Source organism: Echiichthys vipera (genome assembly GCF_963691815.1).
Source record: "Echiichthys vipera genome assembly, chromosome: 15".
Classification (NCBI taxonomy): Eukaryota; Metazoa; Chordata; class Actinopteri; order Perciformes; family Trachinidae; genus Echiichthys; species Echiichthys vipera.
Genome location: NC_139840.1, coordinates 2,852,466 through 2,864,228, shown reverse-complemented (window position 1 = coordinate 2,864,228; position 11,763 = coordinate 2,852,466). Strand labels below are relative to the sequence as shown.

At 45.9% G+C, this 11,763-nt stretch overlaps 2 protein-coding genes across 2 annotated transcripts in view; one reads left to right on the top strand and one right to left on the bottom strand.

Moving 5' to 3' along the window:
- Nucleotides 1-116: 116 nt before the first annotated feature.
- On the bottom strand, nt 117-8,699 carry dars2 (aspartyl-tRNA synthetase 2, mitochondrial). The gene is given in 18 exon segments (XM_083927961.1): nt 117-374; nt 376-542; nt 1,006-1,081; nt 1,369-1,479; nt 1,563-1,781; nt 2,529-2,681; nt 2,768-2,830; nt 3,186-3,293; nt 3,390-3,569; nt 4,174-4,243; nt 5,169-5,275; nt 6,256-6,302; nt 6,397-6,520; nt 6,620-6,715; nt 6,870-6,971; nt 7,106-7,172; nt 7,705-7,804; nt 8,299-8,699. Coding segments are annotated over 18 exon segments (2,067 nt in total). The 5' UTR covers nt 8,465-8,699; the 3' UTR covers nt 117-263.
- A 1,439-nt stretch (nt 8,700-10,138) lies between these two features.
- The window catches only part of cryz (crystallin, zeta (quinone reductase)), a 4,852-nt gene continuing 3,227 nt past the window's right edge, over nt 10,139-11,763 (top strand). Inside the window, exons 1-2 of the mRNA XM_083928725.1 lie at nt 10,139-10,271; nt 11,729-11,763. The exon at nt 11,729-11,763 is cut by the window's right edge and continues 118 nt beyond it. Coding sequence (XP_083784851.1) covers nt 10,164-10,271; nt 11,729-11,763 — 143 coding nt within the window. The 5' untranslated portion in view covers nt 10,139-10,163. The remainder of the gene's footprint in view (nt 10,272-11,728) is intronic.

Here is an 11,763-nt window from a genome sequence, read left to right as displayed (position 1 = left end):
CTGATTTAAATACCCACAATTCATTGCAACATGGGTGTGATGCTGTAGTGTTTTCGCAATTGTTGATTAAAACAAACAAACTTATTATTAAAGTGTAAAACAATGATATTGGACTGTTGGAGATCATATAAGTGCATTTTATTACTGCGGCATATTCCACATATGTAACGATCACAGGGTACACGACTGTACTTGTTTTCGCTCGTGTATCAGCAACTTCCAGTCTCTCCCCGCGCACATTTGGCGTGATGACAGTGAACACGTCACGTCTGCAGGTCCAGAGGAAACGTTTGTCCTTGCGCTCTTTCCTCCTGTTGTGTGAAGATCTGAGGTCTCTCGTCCTCCTCCTCACTCCCCCTCCTCTCCTCCTCCTCCCTTCTCTGCTGGCCATATGACAGAGACGTGGTAAGACTTCAGCTCCTCCTCAGAGACCAGGTCGGGGGCGCAGCTCATGAGGTCGCGACCCCGGAATGACTTGGGGAAGGCGATGACGTCACGGATGCTGGGCGCCCCGACCATGATGGAGACCAGCCGGTCCAAACCTGGAAAAACATGGAGGGGTCGACTTAAAGTGGTCTTTTTTCAGCACTTACAAACATCAAATAAACCATCGAGACGTTTTTTCGTGTAACAACTGTTAACGGAGAAATCTGAGGAAGTCGCTAACAGGCGGACGTGGCTAACAGTGATTAGCTCGGGGCAGCACGGTGAAGGCATTCAAAGGTCTTTTTTAACCACTAATGCTGCTGAAAATAACAACATAACAACATGTCACGTTCATTTTTCTGTAATTAATTCATCGTTATTAACGCGTTAAAGTCCCAGCCCTACTTATTTGATGTATGCGAGTGCCGAAAAAGTCCATGGGATGATTTTATGCTGGAATTTAATAAATATAAAACAACGCAACAGAAACGTGGAAATGCTATTTTGTTTTGTGGAGAAACCACAGCAGACACACATTATTGTTCCCAGCAGACGGTTTGTTCCCGTCTTCAGTCTTACCCAGAGCGATGCCTCCGTGTGGTGGTGCTCCTGAGTCCAGAGCCTCCAGCAGGTGAGAGAGAAGACGGGGGTCCTCCTGCGGCCGACACACAGCACAAACAGTCGAGTGAGCAGACGGTGACGGACACAGGACGGACTTGTTAAACTTATCAAACGTAGTTCTGTAGAAGCTCTATTGCATTTGTTCCTGTACAGTTGAATGACTCAAAATAGATGCAAAATGACTAAAAATAGAAGCAAAATGACTAAAAATAGAAGCAAAATGACGAAAAATAGATGCAAAATGACTAAAAATAGAAGCAAAAAGACTAAAAATAGAAGCACAATGACTGAAAATAGAAGCATAACAAACAGCGAACTGACCTTGAGGACGCTCTTCAGGACGTGAAGCTGCTCAGACGCCTTGTGGATGCGGATGGAGCCTCCTCCGACCTCACACCCGTTCAGCACCAGGTCGTAGTGCTGACCACGTACCTGCCAACGATAACTCGTGAGCCTCGGTGCAGCGTACATGACGTAGGATTGTTTTATTTTTTTTAAAAAGGCCTCAAACCGACCTTCTGTGGCTCAGTGTAGAGTAAATGTGCGTCCTCTGGCAGCGGAGCAGTGAACGGGTGATGGGCCGACTCCAGCTGATCCGGCTCATCCTCCTTGGGCACGAAGAGGGGGAAGTCCACCACCCACAGGAGGTGGAATGCCGAGGGGTCGCGGATCGAAACGCCACGGGACTCCAGGAGCTCTGCACACCGCACACGGAGGTTACCCAGCAACGGGCGCTGAGAGCGGGACAAGAGAGGAGGAGTCAGAACTCCATGTGAAATATCCCACAGGCTTTTTAGGGCGCGCTCTCACTGTGCCTCCGTACCGTACCGTGCCCCAGCACGCTTCACGGCTAAAGTCTGGTTCCTTTGACCAGTGTGAGTGCAACCGTACCGCGTCTAGGAGCGGCACGTTTGCCGTCCACGGCCCGTTTGGGAGAGGTGGGCTTTAGTAAAGCACGTTTGCACGTGTACGAGCACGAGTGTGCGCACGTGTATGAGCACGAGGCCTACGGCGGTTCTGAGGTCATTTCCTGTGCGCCTGTTGGGACGTAGAAAAAAGAAGGAGGGACCATGCGCGGACATTTCAAACAATGGCGGTGAAAGGTTCACGTTGGTGTGATGCGGAGGTGGAGTGTTTACTGCAGATTTGGTCGATGAAAAGATTCAAAAACAGTCGACAAGACGCACAAAAACTCCGAGGTCTACGGAAAGATCTGGAAACAAAGCCACGCATCGCCATGACGTCATCAATGCGTGTGACGTGTTACGGCGTGATAGTGTGAGGTAGGTAGTGTGAGTACAAACGGGCCTGGAGGGGGGGACAAGGACCCTAAAGCACGGGGCGCGGGACGGACGCACAGTGGGAGGGCGCCCTTTGACTGTGATTCCCAGATTCCATCGACTGCGTTTCATTTTTGAGAAGTCTCAGCGTTCTTGATTCCTGTGAACGGTTACTAATCTCCACCGCGTCATCTCTCTCACCACAGTGTGGAGGGAAGCAGCCGTCAGCAGCAGCAGGTCCCCGGGTCCGGCTCCGGTCGTCCGCAGCAGCTCGTCTGTGGTCGACGCGGACAGCAGCTTCTTCAGCGGAGACTTGAGCGTCCCGTCCGCCTTCACCAGCACCACGCTCAGCTCCTTGGGACGAAACATGAGAATCAGAATCCACTTTGATGCCGAGTTTGTGAGCAGATCAAATCAGGTAAGAGCAAAAACAACCGCACCTGTCTGAACTGAGTCTTGGCCGTTTGTTTCAGTTCTTCCAGATCTTTCCCAGATAAAAGCGTCTGTAGTCAAACACAGGACGGACATGTTAAACGTATCAAACGTAGCTCTGCAGCAGCTTTATGTTGTCAGCATTATTGCATTTGTTCCTGTACAGGTGGCTCCGGTGGATTCTGTTCTCACCGCTCCACCTGGAACGCAGCAAAATGACTAAAAATTGGAGCAAAATGACTTAAAAATGATGCAAAAAGATTATAAATAGAAGCAAAATGACTAAAAATAGATGCAAAATGACTAAAAATTATGCAAAATGACTAAAAAAAGATGCAAAATGACTAAATTAGGAGCAAAAGGACCAAATCTTTCTCAGATAAAAGTGTCTGTAGTCAAACACAGGACAGGACGTTCTGTTCTCACCGCTCCACCTGGGACGCAGATGGCCTGAACGCAGCCTCCTGGTTGGCTGAGAGCTGATCTGAGGAACTCAATCTCCGTGGATGAAAACACCGGACTGAGGTCGATCAGCTGGACGCACGAGGAGGAGGAGAAGAAGAACGAGGTCAGGGATTCAGGAACGTCTTCTGACTGACTCAGGCTCAGCAGCTGTGACATCAAACCCACCTTCATGCTGAATCTGGTGTCGGGCTTGTCCACGCCGTAGTCCCTCATGGCCTCTTCGTGAGTCAGGGTCTGGAAAGGAACCTGGAGGGGACCTTTCTCTGCAGGCCAGGAGGACTTCAGCAGCCCCTCCACCAGAGCCAGGACCCCCGCCTGGTCCACAAAAGACATTTCTATGTCCACCTGGGAGAGAAGCAGAGAGGGAGCACACATCAGGACCGGGAGGCACCGGGTCCAGGACCAAGCACACCCACCTGCCACAACTTTGAGCCTTAAAGCAAGTCTTACCTTTCTGTCATACTGACACTTTTATATTGTAATCTTAAAATGCTCCTAATCACGTACGACACTGAAGTGTAAAACAAATCCACCAGGTGTCAAAATGACTGACAATAGAAGCAAAATGACTGAAAATAGATGCAAAATGACAAAAAAAAGAAAAAATGACCAAAAATAGAAGGAAAAAGACTACAAATAGATGCAAAATAGCAAAAAATAGATGCAAAAAGACTAAAAATAGAAGCAAAAAGACTACAAATAGATGCAAAATAGCAAAAAATAGATGCAAAATGAGTAAAAATAGATACAAAATTACTAAAATAGATGCAAAAAGACTCTAAATAGATTCTGATCCAGTAAAATAATGAGAATTTAGACCAGATTTGAATATTTCAGCTCCAAACCATCCACTTACTAAAGGTAATAAGAGTTTTAAATCTTAAAATAATCCATATTTATATTTAGTTGTGACTTTACGTTTGAATCCCGCTCAGACGGAAAGTCTCACCTGGGTGAACTCGGGCTGCCGGTCCGGTTTGGAGCCTTCGTCTCTGTAGCAGCGAGCCATCTGGAAGTACCTGCGGCGGTGACACTCGCTTTAGTTTCCACGTCCCAACAAACATTTGTTACTTTTCTCTAAAGTCGTCCCGTGTTTTTGTGCAGATTCATCGCCCCCGAAACGCTCGTTTTCCATTTTCTCCTCTTTATTTTGGAAGATTCTGAAGCTAAATGACGGCTCCGCTTGATTCTTTGCAAAAAATAGATGCAAAATGACTAAAAATAGAAGCAAAACGATTAACAATAGATCCAAAATGACTAAAAATAGATCCAAAATGACTAAAAATAGATCCAAAATGACTAAAAATAGATCCAAAATGACTAAAAATAGATCCAAAATGACTAAAAATAGATGCAAAATGACTAAAAATAGAAGCAAAATGATTAAAAATAGATCCAAAATGACTAAAAATAGACGCAAAATGACTAAAAATAGAAGCAAAATGATTAAAAATAGATCCAAAATGACTAAAAATAGATCCAAAACAACTAAAAATAGAAGCAAAAGGACTGAAAATGTGTCAACCTGAGCTGCTGCCGTGTGATTGGCTGATTAGAAATGTGCGTTAACGAGCAGACGGACAGGTGAACCTAATAAAGTGGCCGCTGAGTGTAAATAAATATAATCTAAGAGATTAAAACGAAATATTTTCACGCCAGAATATTGAAAACAAGTGAAACTGCAGTGTGTAATAAAACACCACACGCCCTCTCTTTGAAGTTCCATCTCACAAACTGCGTCTCCACGGGCGACGCCATTGTTTTATCGTGGTGAAGATCGAGTTCACGAGTAGGAGACAAGAACTCCAGTGCACTTTCTGGGGTCGGAGGTCCGAGAGCATAAAGCTCAGGGTGGAGGTTCTGTTCCCTGCACTTTAATTATTTGGTGTTAGCATCGGTCTGTTGGTTACTGTTTGGCGGTTTCCCTCTCCGCCCGTCACCCACCTGTCGATCCCCGCCACCATCAGAAGCTGTTTGAACTGCTGCGGACTCTGGGGCAGCGAGTAGAACCGGCCCGGCTCTCTGGACGGAACCACAAACTCTTTGGCTCCCTGAAACACAGAAGAAGCAGACGTCAGCGCGTTTATCTGAGCGGCTCGTTCTCGTTCCCTCTGCGTTTCATCGCAACGCAACCGGGCTTTTCAACGGTGAACCCAGCTGCTGCGATATCAGACGCTCAGAGTGACGATTGAGCAGGGAGGAGGAGGTGGCGGTTCTGGTCCTGATCCTGTCCCGTTGTTTGACCCCCGCCCACAAACGTCTCGCGATTTTAAAAACAGCCAAATGGTCGCGACAAAGCAACCGGACACGCCGGTGTGAGAGCGGTCTGTTGGACCAAGGGAAGCAGAGTAAACTCAGGGTGCCCTCCCACTGTGCCTCCGTCCCGTGCCCCGTGCTTTAGGGTCCTTGTCCCCCCCTCCAGGCCCGTTTGTACTCACACTACCTGGGCCTCGGAGAATGCTTCTTGCTGCCTATACGTCATCACGCCGTAACACGTCACACGCATTGATGACGTCATGGCGATGCGTGGCTTTGTTTCCAGATCTTTCCGTAGACCTCGGAGTTTTTGTGCGTCTTGTCGACTGTTTTTGAATCTTTTCATCGACCAAATCTGCAGTAAACACTCCACCTCCGCATCACACCAACGTGAACCTTTCACCGCCATTGTTTGAAATGTCCGCGCATGGTCCCTCCTTCTTTTTTCTACGTCCCAACAGGCGCACAGGAAATGACCTCAGAACCGCCGTAGGCCTCGTGCTCGTACACGTGCGCACGCTCGTGCTCGTACATGTGCAAACGTGCTTTACTAAAGCCCACCTCTCCCAAACGGGCCGTGGACGGCAAGCGTGCCGCTCCTAGACGTGGTACGGTTGCACTCACACTGGTCAAAGGAACCAGACTTTACCCGTGAAACCTGTTTGGGTGCGGTACGGAGGCACAGTGGGAGTGCGACCTTACATTATTGGAACCTTTGTTTCTTTGTAATGTTTGATTCTGTGTGGATGAAATCTTTAAATAATAACTTTCTTACCCCGGGTGTTCTTTTAAACAGGGTGGGAGTTTCCACGTCGACGAAACCTGCGAAAGAGGAAAGAAGAGACAGCGAGACGGTTTTCTTCTGTGGACTCAACAGAAGCGTGATGACAAAGGCGGCGGCGGCGGCGGTCCTCACCGTGCACGTTACACAGGTACTCTCTCATCTTCATCACCAGCTGAGACCGAAGTCGGAGGTTCCTCTGCATCTGAGATGAGCGCAGGTCCAGGTAACGGTACTGCATCCGCACAGACTCCGACTTCTGCACAAGGAAACACCGCGGATCCAGGAGTCATGACAGGAAGTGAAGCTTATTAATAATAATAATAATAATAATATTAATAATAATAAAGACACTTACTTTGACTGAGTCCTTGATCTCAAAAGGGAACTTCCTGCACACGTTGAACACCTCCAGGCTCTCAGCCAGGACCTCCATGTCCCCCGTGGTCATGGTCTGTGTGTGCGACAGACACGCGTGAGACATGTGAATGTGTGACATCATCATTCTAAACACACACACACACACACACACACACACACACACACACACACACACACACACACACACACACACACACACACACACACACACACACACACACACACACCTCGTTCTCCTGCCCCGCCGGTCGCCGCCTCACCGACCCCGTAACCTTGACGACAGACTCGACTGTGAGGTCACACAGCGCTGCTTTCAGGTCACGCGCAGACTTTTAAAAAAACAACAAAACAGAAACAAAATCACATGAAACACAACTTTCCTTATCCTCTTCTCTCTTTATTATGAATATTAACGTCCGTACGGACTCATGACAGACTCTGTGTCGTTAGTTTTCATCCTTACTTCTTCCTGAGGGATCAGAATCTGCGTCATGCCGCTGAAGTCTCGCAGGATGACGAACAGATCCTGTCTGTGGGAGGCAGAACCGTGGTTAACTCTGACTCTGTGTAAAGCTGACTCTGTGTAAAGCTGACTCTGACTCTGTGTAAAGCTGACTCTGACTCTGTGTAAAGCTGACTCTGTGTAAAGCTGACTCTGACTCTGTGTAAAGCTGACTCTGACTCTGTGTAAAGCTGACTCTGACTCTGTGTAAAGCTGACTCTGACTCTGTGTAAAGCTGACTCTGTGTAAAGCTGACTCTGACTCTGTGTAAAGCTGACTCTGACTCTGTGTAAAGCTGACTCTGACTCTGTGTAAAGCTGACTCTGACTCTGTGTAAAGCTGACTCTGTGTAAAGCTGACTCTGACTCTGTGTAAAGCTGACTCTGTGTAAAGCTGACTCTGACTCTGTGTAAAGCTGACTCTGACTCTGTGTAAAGCTGACTCTGACTCTGTGTAAAGCTGACTCTGTGTAAAGCTGACTCTGACTCTGTGTAAAGCTGACTCTGTGTAAAGCTGACTCTGTGTAAAGCTGCGTGCCTGCTGCAGGAGCGGGGCCCCACCTGAGGTACTGGACCCATCCGCACAGCGTGACCCTCTGCCCCTGGTGGTGGGCTCTCAGCTCTCCGCAGGTGTGAGTCCTGAACGACAGACCGCCGACGCCTGGTTTCCCCAAACACAGTTTTAATGGTTAATAGAGTGTGTGTGTGTGTGTGTGTGTGTGTGTGTGTGTGTGTGTGTGTGTGTGTGTGTGTGTGTGTGTGTGTGTGTGTGTGTGTGTGTGTGTGTGTGTGTGTGTGTGTGTGTGTGTGTTCGTAGAAACATGTAATTCGGAGAAGGACCTTGAAAAGTGCATAAATCATGTTTATAATGTGTAATTAATAACTTTTTAATAAAGTTATTAAGGAAATCAGCCTCTTTAGCACCTTTGCAGAATCAAATCACTGCAAAACACACAGAAAATAATAAACAACTGCTCAACTTCTGTCAACTGAGACCAAATATTGACTCATTTAAATCATAAAAACAACAATAATCATTATTTTGCAGGAGTTTTTGGAGATGAACTGCCTGTCGGGGCTCGTGAGCACCCTCTGGACCCTGATGGGTGTGAGCACCCTCTGGACCCTGATGGGTGTCCCCCCCCCATCACGCACCTGTGTTCGCAGGGTCGAGGCTGCGGAGTGTGTGTGAGCAGCTCAGGTGTCTCCTCAGCAGGGGTCCTCGGCTGGAGGTCCAGGCTGGGCTCCGGTTCCGGACGGAGTGAGCGGTTCTGAGTGCACGGACCAGGTTCTGCAGCACACACCTGCTTTTAGTTGCCATGTTCAGCAGAGGTGACCACCGGAGAGGCTGTCAGGCAGCTGGGCTGGAGCACCGGGGCTAACGCCGAGAACTGGACTCCACAGACCGGGTCACGGGGTCCGGAGGGGGTCTGGGGGGTCCGGGGAGGTCCAGGGGGGTCCGGGTGGGTGAATAACCTCCGCTGTCAGGTCGTCCGGTCCCGGTTCCGCATGTTTTCAGACTCTTTTCTGTTGTTTTGCGCGTTAGCTCGATGCTAACACACACACACGTAAGAGTCCAGGGTACGTAAGCGGATGTGACGTCATGACGTTTTTTCAAAACTTTATTTTGTAAAAACTTTTTTTTTTACATTTCAATTTTAATTTGAAAAACAATAAAAACACAATTAATAAAAACTGATGTGAGGAAATATTTGATTTTTATTTTGCAATCGAAGCTTAAAATAAAATAAAACGAAATAAAATGAAATTAAATGAAATATAATTAAAATAAAATAATCAGAGGGGTTAAGATTTCAACAAAGGTGCTTTGACTGTGTTAAAAAAAATTCTGGATTCTGACTTAAAGAGCAAAATACGTCCGTTTTTTCACAGTCTGTGGGATATATCTGCTGTAATGCTGGGAAACCAGTTAAGCATTAAAATCAAGTTTTAAAAAAGGTATAATAATGGTAATAATGTATAGAAAGACAGAGAGGGTGTCCCAGAAGATGCTTTCGGTTGCATTTTAGTAAATACAAAGACTAAATATCAATTTATCTTGATGCCTGATCATTTTTTAACCTCATTTCTCATCTGAGAGTCTCTTAGAGGAAGAGTAAATCCAAGATTCAAGAAGTTTTATTTATCCCAAGGGAAATGATTGTGCAACAGTTTCAATACAAAGATGGGAAAGGGTCAGAGTAACAACAAGCTAACATAAATCAAATCAAAATAAAGCTAACATGTTTTGAGGACCCTCGGGCTGACACCATCGGGACCCGCTGCCTTGCCTGGGCGGAGTCTGCAAAGCTCCTTCCTCACCTGCTCTTCAGTGAAGGTCTGTCTGCTGTGTGCGTTGATGGGGGTGGAGAGAGGTGATGGCGGGGGGAGGTGACAGGTAGGGCAAAATCAGGAAGGAATTGAGGGGGAGGGGGTGTCGGCAGGGCTTGAGGTGGATGGTTGTGGAGGAGCTTGGGGAGGGGTGGTCCAGAGCCCTTTCATCAAATCTGTTGAAGAACAGATTCAGCTTGTTGGCTCGTTCAGTACCACCTCCTACTGTCTGGCTACTAGATTTGTAGCCAGTGAAGCTCCTCATGCCGCTCCACACGTCCTTCACATTGTTCTGCTGGAGTTTGTGCTCTAGTCTAAATCACGCTTTAGAGCAGGTGTCTCAGACTGATCCAGTAAAGAGTCGCTGTGGCTGCAGGTTTTCATTCCAACCAAGCAAAAACACACCTGACTCGACTTATTCAACCAACTGATTCGCCTTCACACGGTTGGATTTGTTGGATCAGGTGTGTTCTTGCTTGGTTTGAATGAGAACCTGCAGCCACAGCGGTTTGGGACCCCTGCTTTAGAGTTTATATCATTTAAAGCTTCTTTCTGAAACCAGGCCCCTGCAGCAGGCTTCACTCCTGTCCAGGTGGTGGTGCTGGTGCTTCATAGAGCCGGTCTGTGAACAGCAGAAGAAGCAGTGCACTTCCTCTGTGCAGTGTGTGTGTGAGTGTGTGTGTGCAGACATGTCGGGCTGCAGGCTGATGAAAGCCATCAGAGTGGGAGAGTTTGGAGCTCCGTCTGTGCTCAGACTCTGCTCGGACGTGCCCGTCCCACAGCCTGGACACAGACAGGTGAGACCCACCGCAGCTGCTCACAGGTGGAAGGAGTTCACACCTGAACGTGCCACAGTGAGCAGCTTTAACGACCCAGAGCTACAGAGCAGGGGACAAACTCCGGCCTCTGGTCACATTCAGCTGTGAAACATCACTTTTTGTTTCTGTGATTCCACTTTAAAACGCATTAAAAGAGTCAATAATGTCGTCTGTCTGTGGGTGCATCGCTCACAGTGAAGACATGAACACAAGTAATTAATCTATATAAAATAACCACATGGTAAAGACTACTTTTCTATAATAATAATAAATGCACATATTTATACAGCACCTTTCATAACAAAATGCAGGCTTACAAAACAAAAGAACACTTATTAAAACAGAAAACACAGTAAAAGTACTACAAAAAGACAGAAAATAACTAAAGGTAGGTGCACAATGACCACAAAGTGACACTAAATGACCACATAGTAACGTAAAACCTCTTAAAGAACGATGAAAAACATTTGATAATGTTTGATAACACAAACAAACCAAAATGACCACGACGATCAAAATGAGCAAAAGTAGATGCAGAGTTACTAAAAAATAGACATAAAACGACAAAAGTTGGTGCAATACAACCACAGAGACTCTAAATGATGCTAAATTAAAGCAAAACGACCCTAAAATTACTAAAAAAAAGACAGAAAATAACTAAAATTAGTTACACCATGACCACAAAGAACCCTAAATGACCACATGGTAACATAAACCTTCAAAAAGTAGATACTAAACATCAAAAACGATGAAAAACATACATATATCGACTACAAACAAACCAAAAAGACCACAACGACAATCAAAATGAGCAAAAGTAGATGCAGAGTTACTAAAAAATAGATGCCAGACAGCCACAGAGACACTAAATGATGCAAAATACAAGCAAAACGACCTAGAATTATTACAAAAAGACAGAAAATAACTAAAAGTAGGTGTACAAAGACCACAAAGAGACACTAAATGACCACATAGTAACGTAAAACCTCTAAAAGTAAATGCTAAACATCAAAAACGGTGAAAAACATACATATATTGACCACAAACAAACCAAAAAGACCACAACGACAATCAAAATGAGCAAAAGTAGATGCAAAATTACTAAAAAATGGATGCAAAACAACCACTGAGACGCTAAATAATGCAAAATAAAAGCAAAACGACCTAAAATTACTAGAAAGACAGAAAATAACTAAAAGTAGGTGCAAAGTGACGGAGAAAAAGATGCTTAATGATTAAAAATAGGTGCAAAACGATCAAAAACATACGGATAATGACTATAAACAACCTACATGACGACAAAAAGACACAAAATTAATAAAAGAAGATGCAAAATTACTAAAAAATAAATGTAAAACAACCACAGAGACGCTAAATGATGCAAAATACAAGCAAAACTACCTAAAATTACTACAAAAAGCCTCCCTGTGCTGCAGGTGCTGGTTCGAGTCCACGCCTGCGGGGTGAACCC